Source organism: Geotrypetes seraphini, chromosome 2 (assembly GCF_902459505.1).
Source record: "Geotrypetes seraphini chromosome 2, aGeoSer1.1, whole genome shotgun sequence".
NCBI classification, from domain to species: domain Eukaryota; kingdom Metazoa; phylum Chordata; class Amphibia; order Gymnophiona; family Dermophiidae; genus Geotrypetes; species Geotrypetes seraphini.
In genome coordinates this window covers 81,809,267-81,831,527 of record NC_047085.1, presented here as the reverse complement: position 1 = coordinate 81,831,527, position 22,261 = coordinate 81,809,267, and the positions used below count along the sequence as shown (strand labels likewise).

General features: G+C 43.1%; 1 protein-coding gene across 4 annotated transcripts in view; it reads left to right on the top strand.

Annotated features, from left to right (window-relative positions):
* The window catches only part of OSGIN2 (oxidative stress induced growth inhibitor family member 2), an 81,888-nt gene that overhangs the window by 45,371 nt on the left and 14,256 nt on the right, over positions 1-22,261 (top strand). For all 4 annotated transcript variants that reach the window (XM_033933459.1, XM_033933458.1, XM_033933461.1 and 1 more), the window contains exon 4: positions 14,874-15,065. In XM_033933459.1, the coding sequence (XP_033789350.1) occupies positions 14,874-15,065 (192 nt within the window). The remainder of the gene's footprint in view (positions 1-14,873; positions 15,066-22,261) is intronic.

Sequence of the window (22,261 nt, the reverse complement as noted above, 5' to 3'; positions counted from 1 at the left end):
GTTGCTCCAGACTTTATCCCAATACAATTTAATATGTGAGCATTGGTATAACATGTGCGGCAGTGTACCTTTGAATTTTCCACAGGACCAGTATAGATGGAGCCTTCTTTGAAAAATTTAGCAAGTTTATGCGGCGTCCAGTGGGATCGATGTAGTAGAAAGTATATTGATTGAAGGACTGAGCCGATCTAATAGATTTGAATACTTTGGTCCACACTTTCTTCCAAAGCTCATCATCAGCGGAAATGAATAAATCCAAATAATCTTGGTAACCTTTCTAACAGAAACAGGAAAAAATGATAGGTTTTATGGCTTATCTATGCTGCCTATGCATATCAACTTCTAATTTCTATTATACTTTCCTCTCCTTTAGAGATTCTCTGTGCTTGTCCCATGCTTTCTTGAATTTGACCCATTCACTTCCTTAGTCATTGAGTTCCCTGGTTAAACTTAACTGGTTAGTGCTGAAAAGCAATTACTAACTGGTTAAGCTCTAGCTGAGATTTTTTTCTAACCTACTAAGGTTAACTTTATAAATTTTTATGCTCATGTGGCAATAATATGTACATAAAATAGTTGTGTCTTAAAATAGCTACATAAATTTTAAATTGGAGTGAAAGGGCAGTTCTTTCTCATTAACTATTGTATCAGAAATAATTTAATTTTACTGATTTTCTAAAATAGTGCTAAATAAAAGTACATGTGAAAACATGAACATGCAGTCGTGTGAAAAAAATTAGGACACCCCATGAAATATTCAGTTTGGTTTTTTTTTTTGTAAATATATTTTAGGGCTCCTTTTATTAAGCTGTGCTGGCGGGGTTAACACGCGTGACTTTTTATCACGCGCTAACCCCCGTGCTGGTCTAAAAACTATCACCTGCTCAAGAGGAGGCAGTAGCGGCTAGCGCGGCTGGTGGTTTAGCGCGCGGTATTACCCGCGTTAAACCGCTAGTGCGCCTTCGTAAAAGGAGCCCTTATTGATTTTGCAGAAATAAAATAAAGCTCAGAATAGCATAGTGTAGAAAACAAGAAAATGGTTCCTGAAGCTCTTCTGTACTTCACTATGATAAACTGCCCCTCTAACCCCCACCCATCCTCCCAAATGCACAAAACAGCAACTAGCAAACTGTGTACACAACTCCATTGTGTCATTAACCAGAAATAAATCATACATTCAGCAAATGACAAGAGCTCTAGGTGTCAGAGTAGACCAAAAAGGTTCCCAACGAGTGCAAAACACTCGCCCCAGCAATGTGTCTTAGAGAAGGAAATTGTAGGCGTTCATGGAGGCCTGCTGCAACATCAGTGTATGCCAATGAGCCTAGGTAAAAGAATCTGAAGAAATCCAACAATGGAGTATCACTTTCTTTCCTAGCAGGATAACATGATCCAAAAATCTCCTGAAGCCCCTCGGGGAGGATCGAGGAAGGGACTCAAGGTGAACAGTTGTACTGGTCCAAACACAGTTATAATGCCACATAGCCATGATATGTTAATGAACCTGTTGCCAGAAAGTTTGAACCTGCACACAAGACCAAAACTGATGTCCAAGGGTAGCTGGAGAGTACTGGCACTTAAGGCATTGATCAGAAGTGCAGTTTGGCCCGATACAAATATGATGGGGACTTATATAAGCGAAACAGAAACTTAGTGTTCATTTCAATCAAGATCACCCTGGACGTCTGACAGGCCGCTCAGTGAAGTCCTCGTTTAATCATTTGATCAGTGACCACACAAGGTAAATCCAAAGTCCATTTATCCGCATAGTATGCATAGTGTAGTTCACTTAAAGACTCCTGAAGGTAACGAAGATGAAATCTCACAGGAATCTGTACTTGCGCTGACAAACATAATGCTTCGGAGAGAGACTCCATGCACCTATCAGTAAGATAGTCCTGTGGCAAGGAACGAATATAGGAAGAAAGCTGAGTGTATGAGAGCCAATGGTGAGCAGTCCAACCATGCTCCCATATAAGGTCCTCCAAGGAGTGCAGAGATCCATTATAATGAACAAGTTGAAAAATATACTGTGTAGCAACATCCTTCTAAACAGTAGAGGAGACTGGAGGCATACCCAGAATAAAGTCTCCGTTACCTTGTAGCGGCAAGTAAGGTGTCGCATGATGCAGAATATGAAGTCGCTTGCACAGGAACTTCCACAAACGCCGCAATGGTAACAACAGTAGATCCCTAGCAGAAGAGGTCTTCGGAGGCAGACCTTTTGTGTGAAGCAAATAACTGAAATGAAATGGATCACAGAGAGACAATTATTGGCTTGTAGCTGAAAAATGTCTAGTCCCCCGGAACCAATCATTAAGGTGTCTCATCTGATAGGCCTGTGACAACATTCTGAGGCTTCTCAGTCCCAGACCACCCCTGTCCTTGGGTCGTTGCAGCGCAGCCAAATAAAGCCGTGCTGTCTTCTCATTCCACAAATATTTTTGTAAGCAGTTGCCTAGCTCCTTATCATGCTTAGCATAGAACAGTACAGGTATCTGAAATACATAAAGCCATTGAGGCATCAACACCATATTATACAAGGCAATATTCCCCATCAAGGAAAGTGAATATACCCTCCAATTCTGCAATTTTTGTTTTGTTATGGTCAGGAGAGGGTCGATGTTCAGGGAGTACAATTTAGAAACTATAGGAGAAATAGAAATGCCCAAGTACTTCAAATATCCCGGGGCCCAAATGAGGGGGAAGTCGTCTCTCAAGGCATCCTATACATCTGGAGATAGGGGCAAAACCATTGATTTCTGTTTATTTAACACCAGACCAGAATACATACTATATTCATCAAGGAGTTCCAAGGTTCTAGGGAGAGTTCTCTGTGGGTCCCCAAGGGTCAACAGGAGGTCATCTGCAAACGGCAAAACCTGTAACTGCGAAACACCCTCCGGCAGATCCTTTAATTCATCATCAATATTTATCGTTCGCAGGAAAGGGTCTAAGTAAAGAAGGAACAAAAGAGGCAATAACGGACTCCCCTGTCTAGTACCTCGAGCTATCCGAAATGAAGACATGTGAATGCCATTAACCAGGACACAGGCTGTGGGTTCCGTGTACAACAACTGAACCATGTCAAAAAAACCAGCTGGTAATATCCATATAAGTAAGCACCATAAATAGATACTGCTAGTTAGCCTGGTCAAAGGCCTTGGCAGCATCCAGGATAACCAAAACCCCCTTAAGATCAGTGTCCTGCAATCTTTGCATTGCTGTAATCAATCTGCGAACAATCGGAACAGAATGGGGGTACTGCACAAAGCCTACTTGCTCTGGTACAATCAATGTGGGCAATAATAATGCCAACCGGTTGGCCAGAATCTTAATGTCAACATTAATTAGGGATATTGGGGAAATAAGACTCAATATCCATTTCCCGTTTCCCCAGTTTAGGTATTAATGTGATATATGCATGGTTAGCACCAGAAGGAAACCCACCGGCCTCAAGTGCTGCCATAAAATAGGCATCCAAAGGGCCACAAAGAGAGAGGAACAAAAGCTTATAAAACTCTGGGAAAAAAACATATCTGGACCCGGTGAAGTACAATTCTTAAGTTGGTGAACCGCTACTTGGAGTTCCTTCCCCTGGATGGGCCTATTCAAGTGTTGTCGATTAGGGGAAGACAATCGGGACACCCCCACATCCGCCAGATAGTTGCTACCATCTGGTCCCCCAGAGTTCTCCTTTGAGGAGTAAAAATCAGTGTAGTACTTAAGAAAACCCTCTGCAATATCTGAAGTGTCAGTCACCACCACTCCAGTGTTTAGTTGGATGCGGGGGATGTAATGATTAGGCTGCTGAGGTTTCGTTAAAGTTGCCAGTAACCTACCTGGTTTGTTCTCATATCTATAGTAATGAAATCTAGAATAGTAAAGATATTTGTGCTTGCGCTCATGCAATAAGGTGTTCAGGGTGATCTGAGCATTCAGTTCTTTCTTTTTTTTTTTTTTTTGTTTTAAATTTTTTATTCATTTTCATACATCCACAAGTGTAACATAGAAATTTAAAATGATCTCATAAAACATACACTTGAATTCCTTTCATATACCACTGTAAATACAATATATTATTCTATATTTATGAACAAAAATAACTGAAATATATGTATTACCTAATATGTATATTAATTGTTATTAAAATTTAAACCCCTCCTTTCCCTCCCCTCCCAATACACATAACAATTATAATAAAAATAATGACATATATTTTATGAGATAAATTAAATAAAATGAAACTCACCCCCTCCCTTCTTAATAATATTTTTATTATGGGAAAATGATTTCATTCATTACAGAAATCTGCTAATGGTCCCCAGATCTTCTGAAACTTTCCAAAATAACCTCTCTGTGTTGCTAATGCACGCTCCATTTTATATATATGGCATACGGAATTCCACCAGAAGTTATAGTTTAACCTATCATAATTTTTCCAGTTATATGTAATTTGTTGTACTGCTACCCCAGTCAATATAAATAAAAGTTTGTTATTGTTTGAAGAAATTTGACTCTTTGCTCTCATTGCTGTGCCAAATAAGATAGTATCATAAGTCTTTCTTAAGAAATGTTCTCACATTGATGTCAAATCTTTTTTTTTTTTTAATTTATCTCTGGAAAAGAAAGTAATGTAATTGCAGGTAAACAACAAAAATTGTCCTTGATTTATTCATGAAACAAAAATATCCACAAAACATGTGTATTGTAACTGAGGAATAAATTATGACACCCCCACATATCCTCCCACTTAAAGTGGCTCAAATCACACACAGGTATATCGCATCAAGTGCACATGATTAGAACATCATTACTCAGCATTTTGAGTAGGTTTAAGAACATAAGAACATAAGCAGTGCCTCCGCCGGGTCAGACCATAGGTCCATCCCGCCCAGCAGTCCGCTCCCGCGGCGGCCTGAACAGGTCACGGCCTGTCTGAGTCACCAGAAGGGGCCCCCTTGCCACCTTGGTTTCCCATTGAGTCCTATCTTCCCATCGAAGTCCTAACCCTCCGGTCTTGCACATGCACGACCTGGTTGGATTTCTATACTTATTACCTGGTTAGCTTTCTATACCTGTGTTACATCCCAGCACCTCTCTCAGTATCCCACGATCCCCCTATCCCTCAGGAATCCGTCCAATCCCTGTTTGAATCCTTGTACCATACTCTGCCTGATCACTTCCTCCGGTAGCGCATTCCAAGTGTCCACGACCCTTTGGGTGAAAAAAAAACTTCCTTGCATTTGTTCTGAACCTATCTCCCTTCAGTTTCTCCGAATGCCCCCTCGTGCCTGTTGACCCCTTCAGCCTGAAGAATCTGTCCCTATCCACCCTCTCTATGCCCCTCATGATCTTGAAGGTCTCTATCATATCTCCCCATAGCCTCCTTTTTTCCAGAGAGAAGAGCCCCAGCCTATCCAACCTCTCGGCGTATGGGCAGTGTTCCAGCCCTCTTACCAGTTTCGTTGCTCTCCTTTGGACTCTCTCAAGTACCGCCATGTCCTTCTTGAGGTACGGCGACCAATATTGAACGCAGTATTCCAGATGTGGACGCACCATCGCTCGATACAATGGCATGATGACTTCCCGCGTCCTGGTTGTTATGCCCCTCTTTATGATGCCCAGCATCCTGTTGGCTTTTTTTGAGGCTGCTGCGCACTGTGCAGATGGCTTCAGTGATGCATCCACCAGCACACCCAAGTCTCTCTCAAGACTGCTGTCTCCCAACAATGCCCCCCCCAATTTGTAGTTGAACAATGGGTTCTTTTTCCCTATATGCATGACCTTGCATTTTTCCACGTTAAAGCGCATTTGCCATTTGTTTGCCCAGTCTTCCAGCTTGTCCAGGTCCCTTTGCAGGTCCTCACACTCCTCCCTGGACCTAACTCTGCCGCACAGTTTGGTATCGTCTGCAAATTTTATAACCTCGCACTTTGCCTCCTTTTCCAGGTCATTGATAAATATGTTGAAGAGTAACGGCCCCAGCACCGATCCCTGTGGCACACCGCTCGTGACTCCCCGCCAGTCAGAGTATTGTCCCTTTACTCCGACCCTCTGCAGTCTACCCGACAACCAGTGCTCGATCCATCTGTGCACATCCCCTCCCACCCCGTGGTTCCACAGCTTCCTAAGCAGCCTTTCATGTGTCACCTTGTCGAAAGCCTTTTGAAAATCAAGGTAAATGATGTCTATAGGTTTCCCATTGTCCACCCGACTGCTTATTCCCTCAAAGAAGTACAGAAGGTTCGTTAAGCATGACCTTCCCTTACAGAATCCATGCTGGCTTGTTCTCAGTAGGCCATATCTCTCGATGTGCTCGCAAATACCGTCCTTGATCATAGCTTCCACCATCTTCCCTATAATTGAAGTCAGGCTCACCGGCCTGTAGTTCCCGGGGTCACCCCTCGATCCCTTCTTGAAGATAGGTGTGACATTCGCCAATTTCCAGTCCTCTGGTACCTCTCCAGTTTTCAAGGATAGGTTGCAAACATGCTGGATTGTGCCCGCTATTTCTTGTCTTAGTTCTTTCAGAACCCTTGGGTGGATCCCGTCCGGGCCCGGCGATTTGCCGCATTTTAACCTGTCTATCTGCTTGAGGACATCCTCCTTACTTACCTCTATGTGTTCTAATTTTTCAGCCTGTTCTCCACTCATGAGCTCCTCTGAGTCCGGTATATTAGATGTGTCTTCTCTCTTGAAAACCGACGAGAAGAACTTGTTCAACCTCTCAGCTACCTCTTTATCCTCCTTAATCACTCCCTTCCTATCCCCATCGTCCAACGGCCCCACCTCTTCTCTCGCTGGTCGCTTCCCCTTTACGTAACTGAAGAATGCCTTGAAGTTTTTCGCCTCCCTGGCCAGCCCCTCTTCGTATTTCCCTTTTGCTTTTCTAACCTCTCGGTGGCATTCCTTTTGGCATTTCCTGTTTGCCCTACTTAATCCTCAGATATTTAGTTTGGTGTGCTCATGCCTGCTGCGGTGAGAGTGAACACCATGGTAAGATCCAAAGAGCTGTCTGAGGCCTTCAGAAAGAAGATTGTAGCAGCTTATAAGTCTGGTAAGGAATTCCGGAACTTGGCTGCTGAGAGAATGGCTGCATGATCAGTGCTCTCCCTATCCCTGCTCTTCTAATAGTCATCAGCAACGATTTTTTAAAAACCTTTTTTTCTGGTTTTTTGCTGAGAAAGTATGAGAACTGACAGCTGGTTAATCCTCCCTACCATTAAGAAGTAGATCAGAAGTACGATTTGGCTAATTGTAAGTTATTGACAGTTGAGTTTTGAATCGCTGACAGTGGTCCTCTGATCCAGCAACTTGAAATCAGCACAAGAAAAGAAGAAGGAGCCTGCTTCTTTAGATAATCAATTTGAGGAGTGTGTGGCGCAGTGGTTTGATCTACAGCCTCAGCACCCTGGGGTTGTGGGTTCAAACCCCGCGCTGCTCCTTGTGACCCTGGGCAAGTCACTTAATCCTCCATAGCCCCAGGTACATTAGATAGATTGTGAGCCCACCGGGACAGAGAGGGAAAAATGCTTGAGTACCTGATTGTAAAAACCGCTTAGATAACCTTGATAGGCGGTATATAAAATCCTAATAAACTTGAAACTTGAACTTGAAACTTGATCCACTCATCTTCTGAACTAGCGGGGGCTATGTAGTTGTTATCTGCTGACTGGAGCGCTGACAGTGACTGGTGAACTGGCTGTTGATGTTTATTTTTTTCCAGCCAGATACATTTCTCTCCCACTCTGAAATCTTTATCTAACTGCTAATTGAAAATCAACACAAATACTAACGAGCAGAATAGTGAAGCTGGTGCCTGAACTAGATAGACGCCGGGGCCGCACCAGCAGCAGGTAACAGAAGCAGCGGCAGGGTAATTAAGAACATAGCTCCGCCCCTCCCCCGATCCAGCAGGAGATAACGGTGAGCACAAGGAGACATCGAGGCTGCACCGAAACCAGCGGCAGGCAGCAGGGACTTAAGAGCACAGCTCCGCCACTCCCCCGATCCAACAGGGGATAACGGTTGAACACAAGGAGACTCCGGGGCCGCTCAGAAACCAGCGGCAGGCAGCAAAATCAGCGGCTAGACTTATTAGCACAGCTCTGCCCCTCCCCCGATCCAGTAGGGGATAACGGTGAGCACAAGTAGACGCCAGGGCCGTACTGAAACCAGCGGCAGGCAGTAGAATCAGCGGCTGGGACTTAAGAGCACAGCTCCACCCCTCCCCCGATTCAGCAGGGTTCTATACCATATTAGATTTTTAGGTACAATGAGATTTGCATCTTGCACCACCATGGGAACCACACTTTTAAGTTATACACAAGCAATCCTTCTGATACTCCTGCTCCTAACAGACTGGAAAACAACTGCACACAACCTATATCCAATACCCATCATAGCATACTCCAGAGGAATTACCCAGCCAAACTTGCATCTCATATTAAACAGAAACACATACTATCTGCCCTTCACATATCAACCCTCCCCAAAATTAACAACTAGAAAACCAACAAATCCATACAATACCACAATACTACCCCACCAAAGATCACTCATATACCTGAAAACAACGAACAACTCACCAATAGAATACATCCCTCTCAAATGCACCTATATGAACATCAGATCCATTAGCCCTAAAACAGAACGCATAAAAAACTGGATAGAAGAAGATAACCTTGATTACCTTTTCCTCACAGAGACCTGGATCACCTCTGATACAGACCCCAGAATAGCTGAAGTCTGTCCAAAAAGCCACAAAATGACACTGATATGCAGAGAAAATAAGAGAGGAGGAGGAATTGCCATCATAGCCAGAGACACATTAAATAATACACCTACTAGACAAAATAACAAACCAAAACATGGATTTACTTGCATGTCAACTCTCAAGCACATCACTTAAAAGAACACTCACATGCATACTATGCTACATAACCTCAAGTAACTGGAGTACTGCCAAGCCAATATTTGAAGAATTTATCTGTCAAAACTCCCTAGTAACTACCTACATCCTCCTTCTAGGAGACCTCAACCTTCACCTTGAAAACCATTCCTGCAAAGATACTGAAACCGTACTAGCATACCTAGAAGCCTTAACATATAAAATCTTAGATCCTCAAACTACACATGAAAAAGGACACCAGCTGGACATCGTAGCATACATGTCCCAACAGACCTCACACCCAGAAATTCAAACCTTAAACGGAAAATGGTACCGTTCCCTTTGGTCTGATCACTACACCTACTCATTTGAAATCAATTGGTCCTGTAACAAACACACTCCGTCTACTCAACAGACTACCTTCCGCTCACGCAAACATATAGATCCCACAGTATTCTGGACAAAAACAGACACCATAATCCAACATTACACATCTAAAGACTTCATCTCAAAATGGAACCTGCTAAGTAAGGTCACCCTAGACGAACTAGCCCCAGAAAAACCTAAAACCAGAATCCACAGGAAATTAAACAAATGGTTCGACAACGAACTTCTCCAACTCAAAGGACAATGCAGACAACTGGAAAGAAAATGGAGAAAAAGCGACCAAGAATCCATAAAAACAGCATGGATAGCAACAAATCGAAAGTACAAACAAAAACTGAAAGAAAAAAGAAGGGCATACTACTCAAAACAAATTGGAGATGGACCCCAAGACTCAAAAAAGCTGTTCCAGCTACTAAAAGTCCTCACAAACACAACACCATACATAGAGAACAACAATTCGCCCCCACCTACAGCCACCCTCTTAGCTACCTACTTCAAAAACAAAATCGCAAATATCAGAGCCTCTTTCAGCGGAACACCCTCACACATAGAGACATCATTTCTACCAACAGAAAAAGAATCATTTGCAGCAGATAGAACCTGGTCCCATTTCTCACCTATAGAATGGGCAGAGTTCAACAATCTTTATAATAAATACAGCCATGCAGCCTGTGACCTCAACCATTGCCCTCCATACCTTCTGAAAAACTCAAGAATATTATTCCGATCCCTACTTCTACAATGGATATACTCATCATTACTAGAGGGTTATTTCCCACAAGAACTCAGCGAAATCATAATAACTCCGATATTAAAGGACCTTAAAGGAGCAAAAGACCAACCTTCCAATTACAGACCCATTGCCTCAATCCCATTGTACATCAAGCTGATGGAAGGTCTCGTAGCAAAAACTTTAGCCTCTTACCTAGAGAATCACAACATACTCCACCCCACACAATCGGGATTCAGAGCCAGATACAGCACGGAGACATTACTAGGAACACTAATGGACACTGCAAGACAACACCTCTGTACAGGCAAGAAAATCATGCTGATACAACTAGACCTTTTTGCAGCCTTCGACTTGGTAGACCACGACATGCTTCTACAAACTCTCGACTCAATAGGAATCTCAGACAAGGTACTTGCATGGTTCAAAGGATTCCTGCAATCAAGAACTTACAGAGTTAAAACAATGCAAGAAAAATCAGAACCATGGTCTAACCCCTGCGGAGTTCCCCAAGGATCACCCCTATCACCTACACTATTCAATATATACATAGCCTCCCTCAGCTACTACCTAGATAATCATGGCATAAGTTCATACAGCTACGCAGATGACATCACTATTCTCCTGCCCTTCGACCAACCAGAACCCGTCATGACTAGCATAATACACAAAACTCTAAAATCAGTTGAAATTTGGATGACAGAGCACAAAACAAATTTCATCCTACTAGAAAACAATAAAACTCCAACATTAACTAATCTTGTAATAAACTCGATCTCATACCCAATACAACCTACACTAAAATTGCTAGGAATCACAATTGACAGAGGCTGCACCATGCAACCCCAAATTAACAAAATAATAAAGGCATCATTCATGACCATGAGAAATCTAAGAAAAATCCGAACATTCTTCGAAAAGAAGCAATTCCTACTATTGGTACAATCTCTTATCCTTGGGATGATAGACTACTGCAACATACTATACCTACCTTGTCCCGCGACCATGATGAAGCAATTGCAGACAATACAGAATACAGCCCTGAGACTTGTATATTTCCTAAAAAAATATGACCATATCACAGAGGCATACCATGACTCGCACTGGCTTCCAATAGAAGCGAGAGTACACTTCAAATTCTACTGCTTACTTTACAAGGCTCTCAATGGAGAGGGCCCAACCTACTGGAATAGCCGACTAAATCAATCCTCCTCAATCAGACACAGAAGATCCCACTCACTTTTCTCTCACCCATTATCCAAAGATGTCAAACGAAAAAAACTTTATGACAACCTAATAGCCTCCAAAGCAGCTAAACTGGACAGACAAATCACTACTCTGTTATCTTCGACTTCAGACTACAAAGCCTTCAGAAGAGATATTAAAACCATACTCTTCAAAAAACACATAAAACCTATCCAGCACAACCAATCCCAACCAAATATCTAACACTCTATTTACCCTTAGATCTCTCTAATACTCTTTTATCTATCAAACGTTATCTAAAACCCATAATTTCACCCTATTCTTATCTCCTAAAGACCTCCACTTCCCTTTGGTAACTCTTTATCCAATGTTTATTACCTTAAAAAATTCTATGTCATCACTTATTCTATTCCTTTTAATTTGAATGTAATTCTTATTTTTAGTTTGAATGTAATCCGCCTTGAACCGCAAGGTAATGGCGGAATAGAAATCACTAATGTAATGTAATTTAAAAAGACCTCAAAAGAATTTGACATTAGCCATTCCTCGCTTCGGAAAATAGTGTACAAGTGGAGGACTTTCCAAACAACTGCTAACATGCCCAGGTCTGGCTGTCCAAGCAAATTGACCCTCAGAGCAAACTGCATGATGCTAAAAGAAGTCTTAAAAAACCCTAAAATGTCATATTGGGACTTATAGCAGGCTACTGTTGATGTGAAAGTGCATGTCTCTACAATTGGAAAAAGACTGCACAAATTTAACTTGCATGGGAGGTGTGCAAGGAGGAAACCTTTGCTCTCTAAGTGAACCATCAAGGCCAGACTGAAGTTTGCCAGAGAGAACGTAGACAAACACCAGGACTTTTGGAATAGTGTTCTATGGACAGTTGAGTATAAAATTGAATTATTTGGTCACCAGAAAATAGGACATGTTTGGCATACACCAGGAAAAGAATCTCATACCATCAATGAAGTATGGAGGTGGAAGTGTCATGGTTTGTGGATGCTTTGCTGCAGCAGGACCTGGCCAGCTCACCATCATATAATCCACCATGAATTTTACCGTGTATCAGAGAGTGCTTGAGGAACATGTATATCTGGATTTTCAGAAGGCGTTCAACAAGGTCCCGCATGAACGACTACTTCGAAAAATTGTGAGCCATAAAATCGAGGGTGAAATACTCACATGGATTAAAAACTGGTTGATGGATAGGAAACAAAGAGTGGGGGGTAAATGGACAATACTCAGACTGGAAAAACGTCACGAGTGGAGTGCTGCAGGGTTCGGTGCTTGGACCTGTGCTCTTCAACATATTTATAAATGACCTGGAAATTGGTACGTCGAGCAAGGTGATTAAATTTGCCAACGATACAAAGTTATTCAGAGCAGTGAAGACACAGAAGGATTGTGAAGACCTGCAACGTGACAAAAACACGCTCGAGAAATGGGCTGCGACATGGCAAATGAGGTTTAACATGGATAAATATAAGGTGATGCATGTCGGTAACAAAAATCTTATACACGAATACAGGATGTCCGTGCGGTACTTGGAGAGACCCCCCAGGAAAGAGACTTGGGAGTACTGGTCGACAAGTCGATCAAGCCGTCCGCGCAATGTGCGGTGGCGGCGAAAAGGGCAAACAGAATGCTAGGAATGATTAAGAAGGGGATCACGAACAGATCAGAGAAAGTTATCATGCTGCTGTACCGGGCCATGGTACGCCCCCACCTGGAATACTGTGTCCAGCACTGGTCGTCTTACTTGAAGAAGGACACAGTACTACTCGAAAGGCTATGTCCGTCTAGATGAAGTTAAGCCAAAACTGGACTATCTTCCTTCTCTGGATTCTGGGGCCTCCCTTCAAATTGAGTTCTCCTCCAAGATTTTGGGAATACTTTTTGACTCTTCCCTTAACTTTAAGGATCAAATAAACTTTCTGGTTAAGAAATGTTTTTTCAGTTTACGAATGCTGAGGAAGATTAGATCTTTTTTCCATCAACGTCATTTTTCTGTCTTGCTCCAATCAATTATACTATCTCGGCTAATTACTGTAATGCTATTTATCATAGCATCACAAAGATCTGCCTCCAAAGTCTACAATTGATTCAGAATACCGCTGCAAAATTGATTTATGGAAAGAGCAAATTTGACCATGTGACTCCTTTGCTTTTGAGCCTCAATTGGCTCCCAGTTCATCTCAGAATTCAGTTTAAATGCCCCCAAACTTTAAGAGAACAGGACCAAGTGAAGACATGAGAAAAACATGTGGAGTTTGAAAAGGGCAAGATCAGTCTGGTAGTTACAAGGAATAGCCCAGTATATTTCTATGAGAGGCAGATCCCGCAGTGAAAGCTTAGAAATATTGATCTGTTGAAGCATAAGGATTAGGATGTTGCTTATTTCAGACTGCCTCTCTCCTCTTATTGTCCAATTACACGTAGATATGTATATATGTATAGAACAATATGAACACACATCTGTAATTGGACAATAAGAAGAGAGACGCAGTCTGAAATAAGCAACTTCCTAATCCCTATGCTTCAACAGATCCATGTTAGATATGTATGCGCACACAAAAGTGAAATGTTTCCATGAGGCAAATGATACACAGCATGACACACTCCTTTTCCTGCTGGTCTGAATGTTAGTAAGTTAGATGTTTCATTTTCTTTGCTATAAAATCTACTTACTGAACCATAGCATTCTTAGGGATAGCTATGTATTGGAGGTTTCAAATATTACAACACCTTATAGCTTGGGTTGCCTTGGTCCAGATTGCAGCCATTCTAGATGGTTCAAAATGCTGCTTCCTATTTGCTAAACTTCCTCCTAAATTTCAGGCCTTATATTGGCTCCCTATTCAGCTACACAGTAAGATTTTAAGGTTTGTTTCTTGATTTTTAAACATAAATGCAATGGGGAGCCTAGTTACTTGAGGGACATGTTAAAATGGCATGCCCTTAATTGGTCATTTCAGACAAATTTGTTAACAGTACTAGATCTGCTACTGAACGAGTGGATCATAATTATAGAACCTAAATTCTGTGCTCCTTTTACGAAGCTGCGTTAGCAGTTTTAGCACACGCAGCTTTTTAGCGCACACTAAACCCACACTACGCGGCTAGAACTAACGCCAGCTCGATGCTGGCGTTAGTGTGTAGCATGGCCGGCAGTTTAGCGCGTTTGAGGTTGTTTTTTGTATTTGTTTCTTTTAAAATTAATAATACTAATTTGTATTACAAATGCTTTCTTTGAACGGTAATACAAATGTGCTCACTCATAAAATTAATGACTAAAATAGATATCTCCATTGACACCTACTCATTGAACCTTGTAGTTTTGCTTCTGGATAATAGGTATACTGCTTACTAGAGGTAAAGCTCAGCAATATCTGTTTTGGGACAGTACCAACCTGTAGTTAAAACTCGCACCTGGTTTCATTTCATTGTTCTATCCAATGTATGGGAATAATGGTATTCAAATTGCCCTCTTTCCCCACCACCACTCCCTACACACACAGACATTGAAAAGAATTCCATGAGCATGCTCAGCATTCATTCTCTCACTTGTTTATATTATTGCTTGTTTAAAAAGGTGGTGTAGTAGCCAAGATACGTGCCTTCATCTGAAATGTTTCTCTCTTCTCGCTACTTTAGGATTTAGAATATTTATCAGAAGGTCTTGAAGGTCGATCATCCAATCCGGTTGCTGTACTGTTTGATACACTGCTACATCCAGATGTTGACTTTGGGTACAATTACCCCTCTGTTCTGCAGTGGAAGTTAGAGCAACATCATTATATTCCTCATATAGTACTTGGTAAAGGACCACCTGGTGGAGCTTGGCATGTGAGTAAACCTTTAATTTGTAATAATAACTTATTTAGACAAAAATTACTTAGCATGACTCCAACAGAGAGAAAATACCACTTTGGCTGCTTCTGGTGTGTTAAGAGTCTGAATGTTGCCTCAAATATGTGCTATGTTCATTTGTAGTTGTGTGTGTGGCTCATTTGAAATCATTTGGTAATGGTGGATTTACATTTTGGTGACTGTTTATACCTTTTCTTAAAATGCATTAATAAAGACTTTTTTTTGTTTTCTAGTATGTATAAAAGTCACCATTGATGTTTTAAATACCAACTTTTTATGGTTCTGCTGTATTTTTGTTGCCTTTGAAGAAAAGTTCTAGACATTTTACTGGACTCCCCCCCCCCCCCACTTAACAAACCAAAAGTTAACACATCCTACAGTGAATCAAGCTTTCTCTAGGACTAGGGTGGTAGCTACTAGAACTCTGCTTTATTTCATATTGCTTCACTTTTCCTGGGTGGCAGTTCTGGAAAACCGGTCTGGCTTAAGTCACAGCTGTTCCTGTGAATCTTATATTTCTGTAAAATTTTTATTCCAGAAGGAAGTGATGTCACTGATGTGGCAGGACGCACTGGAGTGAAGCTCCGATGGGGCTGTAGTTATATCTCTAAATAAACCCTTTCAACGGCTCACTTACCTCCCGGTAAAGTACTCGCATCTTAGCAGAAACCCGTATGACCACATGGCAGAAATTGTAAAATTATAAATACACTAGTATTATAGCCCGTTACATTAATGGGTGCTAGAATATATATCTGTCTGTCTTTCTTTATTTCTGTCTCTCTCTCCCGCTGTCTTTGTTTCTGTCTGTCTCTCTCCCTGGCCCCCTTTGTCTGTCTGTCTTTCTGTGTCTCTCCCTGCCCCTGTGTCTTTCTTCTTGTCTCCCTTTCTCCCGCTGTCTGTCTTTCTTTCCCCCCCCCCACATTTCCCTGTGCAGCAGCCACAGCAGCATTCCCTCCCCCTCCATGTCCCTGTGGAGCAGCATTTCCCCCTACAGCAGCATTTCGATTCCCCCCAACTTCCCTGTGCAGAAGCCACAGCAGCAGCATTCCCTCCCCCACACACCACTTCCCTGTGGGCAGCAGCGTTTCCCCTACCCCCCTTCCCTTCCTTTACTCTGGCACGTCCCTGATGACATCATCAGAGACGCGGCAGAGCAAATCAGGGCAGTAGAAGGCCCCGAAGCAGCGTGTATAGAGTGCTGCACACACTGCTGGAATCGGCAGGTTTTGAGTTGGGACCGCGAAGAACATAGCGGCTGGACTGTTTTGTTGGGCTTCTCTTCCCACGAGGTGTCGCCGCGGCTCCTTTCGATCCCTGGCAGCGTCGGAGAGCAGGGAGTCCAGCGCTGAGTCCAAGTCCTGGAAGCACTAACTGCGAAGGTCCGTGAAAGAAAAGGACTCCTGCAGCACTTTGAAGTCCGTTAATGGTGAACGTAAAGACCGCCTCAGCCAAATTGAATTCAATGGCTGAGGGAAAAAGGAAATGCCTCGTTGGGAAGAAGGCTGGGGACTCGCGCATACGCACTCCTGCGGCCACAGACCTACAGATCATGGAAGCACGCAGGTAGGAGTGCGCAAGCGCGGCTAGGGTTTTATTATATATGATGGGAAATAAGTCCAGAACGTCTCTGGAGAATGCTTTTGGTGTGACGGGTGTGGGCAAGTTGGCAGTGACCATGAATGGCGAGTCCACAAGGCAGCATATAGTGCTAGATAATGGACAAAGCAATGCCGGTGCCCTGAATCATGCTCCGGAGTGTTTAAAGATGCTGATGACAAGATATTAAAACTGAACTGTACTTGTTCCCGACTGAAATAACACAGTTGGTCTATGTTTGAAACAGGAGATTTTGAATCTCACCACATAGCAGGATGAGATGGAAGGGCAGCTGGATAACATCACGGAGGAGCTAATTGACACTCAACAGTCGGTTTCTACATTAACCTTTTCCTATCGTAATAAATTTTACGTTACGCTGGTTCCAATCGTAATTATTTTAGCAAAGTTTTGTATTATTCACCATTATCATTTACGGCTATTGTAAACATAATGTAAATAAGTCATAAGTCTGAAAATTCAAATATTTTGTGTTCTTGTCGTGTACTGTATGTCCCATGCCATGGGACATACGACGGCAACGACATTTTTGGAATGTCCCGTCAGCCGGGACACATGATAGGAAAAGGTTAAGTAAAACAGATGCAGAGCTTTGGGACAAGATTGAAGACCTCGAGAATTGCACCAGACATTACAACTTGCACTTGCAGGGGATTCCAGAGGAGCAGGCTTTTCATGACAGGCAGGTGGTGAGGGACATTTGTATGGAAATTAGCTCACAGAAACACCAGTGAGCTCAGTCATAGAGTGCTTGAACGCTCACCAAATACTAAATCCTGAGACATTGTGCTTTGTTTGCAAAGCTTCAACTTAAAGGAGCAAATCTACTGCTCAGCTAGAAAACAAGGGGAAAATACTTGGAAAGGAGTGCGAGTGTATGTTTATTTAAAGATCTGGTGGCGGCGGCTACCCTGAGAAAGAGAAGAGAAATGCAGGGGGGTTGCCTGATATATGCAGAAGGAAGGCCATAGATACAGGTGGCACCATCCCTGAGCTTTGGCTCAGACTGTGGGTGGTATAATGAAATGAGTAACGAACGACATTAAAGGAAACAGGGGACGCATTGCAGGCCATGCATGCCAGTCATCTACTGGCGGAAACAAGTGAAGAACTGGGAGCAGACAAGAAACTGCTGTTGTGGTAATGGCAGCAGAAAGCCCGCAGAGTGGCAGCCCTGCACTACGAGGGAGCAGTTGAATCCCATCTGAATCCTGTCTGTAGCTAGAACAAGAAACACTCCGGATGTCAGCATATCTTTGGACTTTAACTATAATAGATTCAGGCCTAGTGTGCACATAAGGGTGACAATGAGATGTGAGAATGTAGTGCAATAATGCGGAAGGTTTTGGTTGTGTGAGTGAATGTTGGGGGAGTAGCATGTAGGGTGTTATGTTTAGTGTGTATTGGGGGGGGGGTGAGCGTTGGGAGTTCTGGAGGAAGGGGAGTAGAGCCCTGAACAAACCTTAAAAGCAACTTCTTTAAAAAGGCACACTTGTTGCCTGTTTCCCATTAGATCATCTATCTTTGCTCAGTTAGTTGGTATGACTTAACTACAGTTGTGAAAATGATCATCTTAATTTGGCATTTCCATCTTTAAAGGGATTACACTTTAATAGTGGAACAAATTATTATGGACAGATTTAATCTGTAAAATGTTTACAAATAATTATGATGACGCTAATTATCTTTTGTTTTTGGAAAGCTTTAAAATCCTATCTAGTCACTGAATTTCTTTTCAGTAAGTAAGATTTGTAATTCTTGATGTCCAATCTCTTGGTATTGTTACCTGCTTTGAACTTATTTGTAGGGATTAAGAGCCAAATTCACTAACCTGCCTGATCCGGGCAGGTCCGACAAATTCTCGAAGCCCCAATATGCAGATGGGGGCGATCGGAGGAATGCCCCCATCTGCCTGCGTAGATGATCTGCGCATGCCTGTCCGAGCCGGGGCCGTTTTTTTTTTTTTTTTTTTTTAACTTTAAATTTTTTGTTTTTAGCCCTGCAAACCCGTGGTTTTAACCTTCTTTAAACCCGCATGTTAAAACATGGGCTCGCAGGTCAGGGAAGGGCAGGAGAGATTCAGGGAAGATCAGGGCAGAGCAGGATGGAATTCGGGAGGAAGATCGGGGCAGAGCAGAGCGACATTCAGGGGGAAGCAGGCAGGACAGATTGTAGGGCAGAGAGCACGGCTTCCAGTCGGAAAGACATTTTCGACTGGTCCCCAGCAGTCGCTTCTTCAGTTGATCGGCCAGCCCAATAGGATCGGATTGATTGTGTTGTGAATCGCTGCCTTCCCTCCTTTTGAATGTCCCTCCCCTCATTTGCATGCGCGGATCGGTGGATGGTAGGCAGAGAGGTAAGTGAATCAGGCCGGAGGGGAATTAGGGCCAGATTCACTAACTTGCCCGATCTGGGCAGGTTCAATGAATTTTTGAAGCCCCAATATGCAGATGGTCTGTAGATGGTCTACGCATGCCCGTCCGAGCCGGGGCCGTTTTTTAAAAAACTTTTAACTTTTAAAAATTGTTTTTAGCCTGCGAGCCCGTGGTTTTAACCCACTTTAAACCCGCGGGTTAAAACCAGTGGCTCGCAGGCCGGGGAAGAGCAGGGCAGCATTCAGGGGAAAGATTGGGGCAGAGCAGGGCGGCATTCGGGGGAAGATCAAGCAGGGCGGCATTCAGGGGGAAAATCAGGGCAGAGCAGGGCGACATTCAGGGGGAAGCAAGCAGGACAGATTGCAGGACAGAGAACAGGGCTTCCAGTCGGAAAAACATTTTCGACTGGTCCCCAGCAGTCGCTTCTTCAGTTGATCGGCCAGCCCAGTCGGATCGGATTGATTGTGTTGTGAATCGCTACATTCTCTACTTTTGAATGTCCCTCCCCTCATTTGCATGCGCGGATCGGAGGATGGTCGGCAGAGAGGTAACTGAATCGGGCCAGAGGGGAATTTGGTTGCTAAGGGGTCGCAAACCGATCGGTACACGATAGGTTTGCTTTGTAAATCTAGCTCTATTTAGGATATAAGTATTTCACATAACATTTACATGTCTGGAAATTCAGTAAAAAATCAATCTTCGAGTCTACCTTCAAGTTCCAAGCCTCAAATATTTGGAATTTGCTACCAGCCTGCTTGCAACACATCCCTTCCTACCTTCAATTCAGAAAATCAAGATAAATCTATTCTCACTGTAATCTAAGACATGAACTCTATATTAACTGATGTTACTATTATTAATCCTTTATTAATCTTTTGGAAGCTGCAATGATTCCTTGCTGGTAATTGCGAGGTATAAGAAACAGTATGGTATGGTACTTTGGGATCTGGTTGCACACTATTCTTATGCTGATATAGAAATTTTTATTATGATGTAGATCTTCTTTGCATCAACTGTGATTTTTGCTATATTGTTTTTCATGATGAGAACTGAATAAGAAGTTGAAAATTAACCCAGAAAAAAACCCAGTGATTCTCTGGGTAAAGTGTTTATGAAAAGTAATGCCAGCTGAGACTGCAAATCCCTGTCATGATATTTGTAGTAGAGAATGACACGGGGAAAAAATCTGTCCCCGTCACCGCCCCGTCCCCGGCCCACCATCCTCTGCACCGCCCCGTCACCGCCATTCCATTCACCGCCCCGTCACCGTCACTGCCATCCCTTTCACCGCCCCGTCACCGCCACTGCCATCCCATTCACCGCCCCGTCACCGTCCCCGCAGCATCCATATAAGCCTTAGTACTCTAATATTTAGCGTATTCCATTCTTATAAATCAAAGTTCCTGCTGCTGAACTAGAGAAAGAGATGTTCAGCTGGCAGGGCTTTGTTTATAAATTTTTATTAACACAACTAATATACCACCATAATGTTTCCGACAGAGGACAAGTATGCAATAAATGCATTTTGCTGTTTCAATGCCAGTGCTCAGCAGAACAACAGACAGCAATATGGACATTCACCTTATGTAGTACTTTTTTAATATATAAAAATAGGCAAAATTAGTTGCTGTTTTATCATTATATTTTCTTGCCATTATAGTATTCTTCATTGATCATTTTTCTTTTTAAATTCAAAACAAATTCAACCTATCTTGTGTCCCAGCATGAATTCATGTTTCACTCAATTGGCTGTTTCAAGGGAATTAACCCTCCAACTTCCATTTGCAAAAATACCCAATGTTGTTCCTTCTATGAGCAATATTTAAATTATGAGGAACAACATTGGGTATTTTTGCTGAATTGTATGACACCATTTGGGCTGAACATGAAGATTGAAAATGCCTGGTTAGCCCTGGACAGATGATTTGAACAGCCAGGAGCCTGCCCTGGCCATTTAAATCATTTTGAATATCTAGTCCAATGATAACAGAATTAGGGTGATTATAGAAACATAGAACTTTGTTGATCACTAAAAACAGTGGAGACTAAGGGTCTATCAAGCTCAGCATCCTGTCTTTGACACTGGCCAGTCTTGGTCTTTGGAACTGCCCATTGTGTCAGAAGCAATAGGGATTAAGTGACTTGCCCAGGGTCACAAGGAGTGTAGTGTAGCTCTAACCACTGGATTTAGAAGTTGGCTTCTTTTGGGATCTTTAACTCATCATCGCTAGGACTCGAATCTGAGTCCGTGGCACCTAACATAGAATGGAATTAGTATGGCAAAGTAATGAAGAATGGTCCAGCAGCCCCCACCCTCCCTCCACCTCACCTTATATTCGTTCCGAGTTTGCTGGCTTCCTTTTTCCCTAGCCGCACGCGTTCAAAAAGCCGTGCATTTAGCCAGCTCCCTCCCTCCACCTCACCTTAAATTTCGAGTTTTCCGGCTTCCTTTTTTCCGAGCCGCACGTGTTCAAAAATCCGTGCACGCGCGGCTGCGCGAGTCAATCAAACTTCTCCTCTCCTGCAACTTCCTGTTTCCGGTTGCATCAGAGGAGAAGATTGATTGACTCGCGCAGCCGCGCGTGCACGGATTTTTGAACACGTGCGGCTCGGAAAAAAAGAAGCCGGAAAACTCGAAATTTAAGGTGAGGTGGAGGGAGGGAGCTGGCTAAATGCTGCGGGCGGGCGGTGGCTGCGGGGACCGCGCGATCCTTGATACCTCACTGCGGAGACAAGACCATTCACCGCCCCGCGGGCGGTGAATGGCCTTGTCCCCGTCGCCGCAGCGACTGCTAGTTTTCTTCCCCGTTTTCGGCGGGTGACCCGCGGCTAAAATGCGGTGGCCGCGGGTAAACCGCCACCGTGTCATTCTCTAATTTGTAGCTTAGGGGCAAGTATATACTCATCACTTGTTTGTCCACTGTAAGCGTAAATGGGGTTTAACAAATGAATTTATTTTTAATGTCCTGGTTCAACATATTCATTCTTTGTTGTGCAAAATACAATAGGAGTTTCTTATGGAGGGTGGATACAGTAAGTGGCAAAATAAGGGGGAGGCGGACTTACTTGATTGCGGTATTCCTTGGGGTGCTCGCACCCCTCCTGCTCTCTGCCCCCCCTGCCGCACACATGCCCCCCCCTCCCCGGAATCTTTTTATCTTCGGTACTGTCAGATGT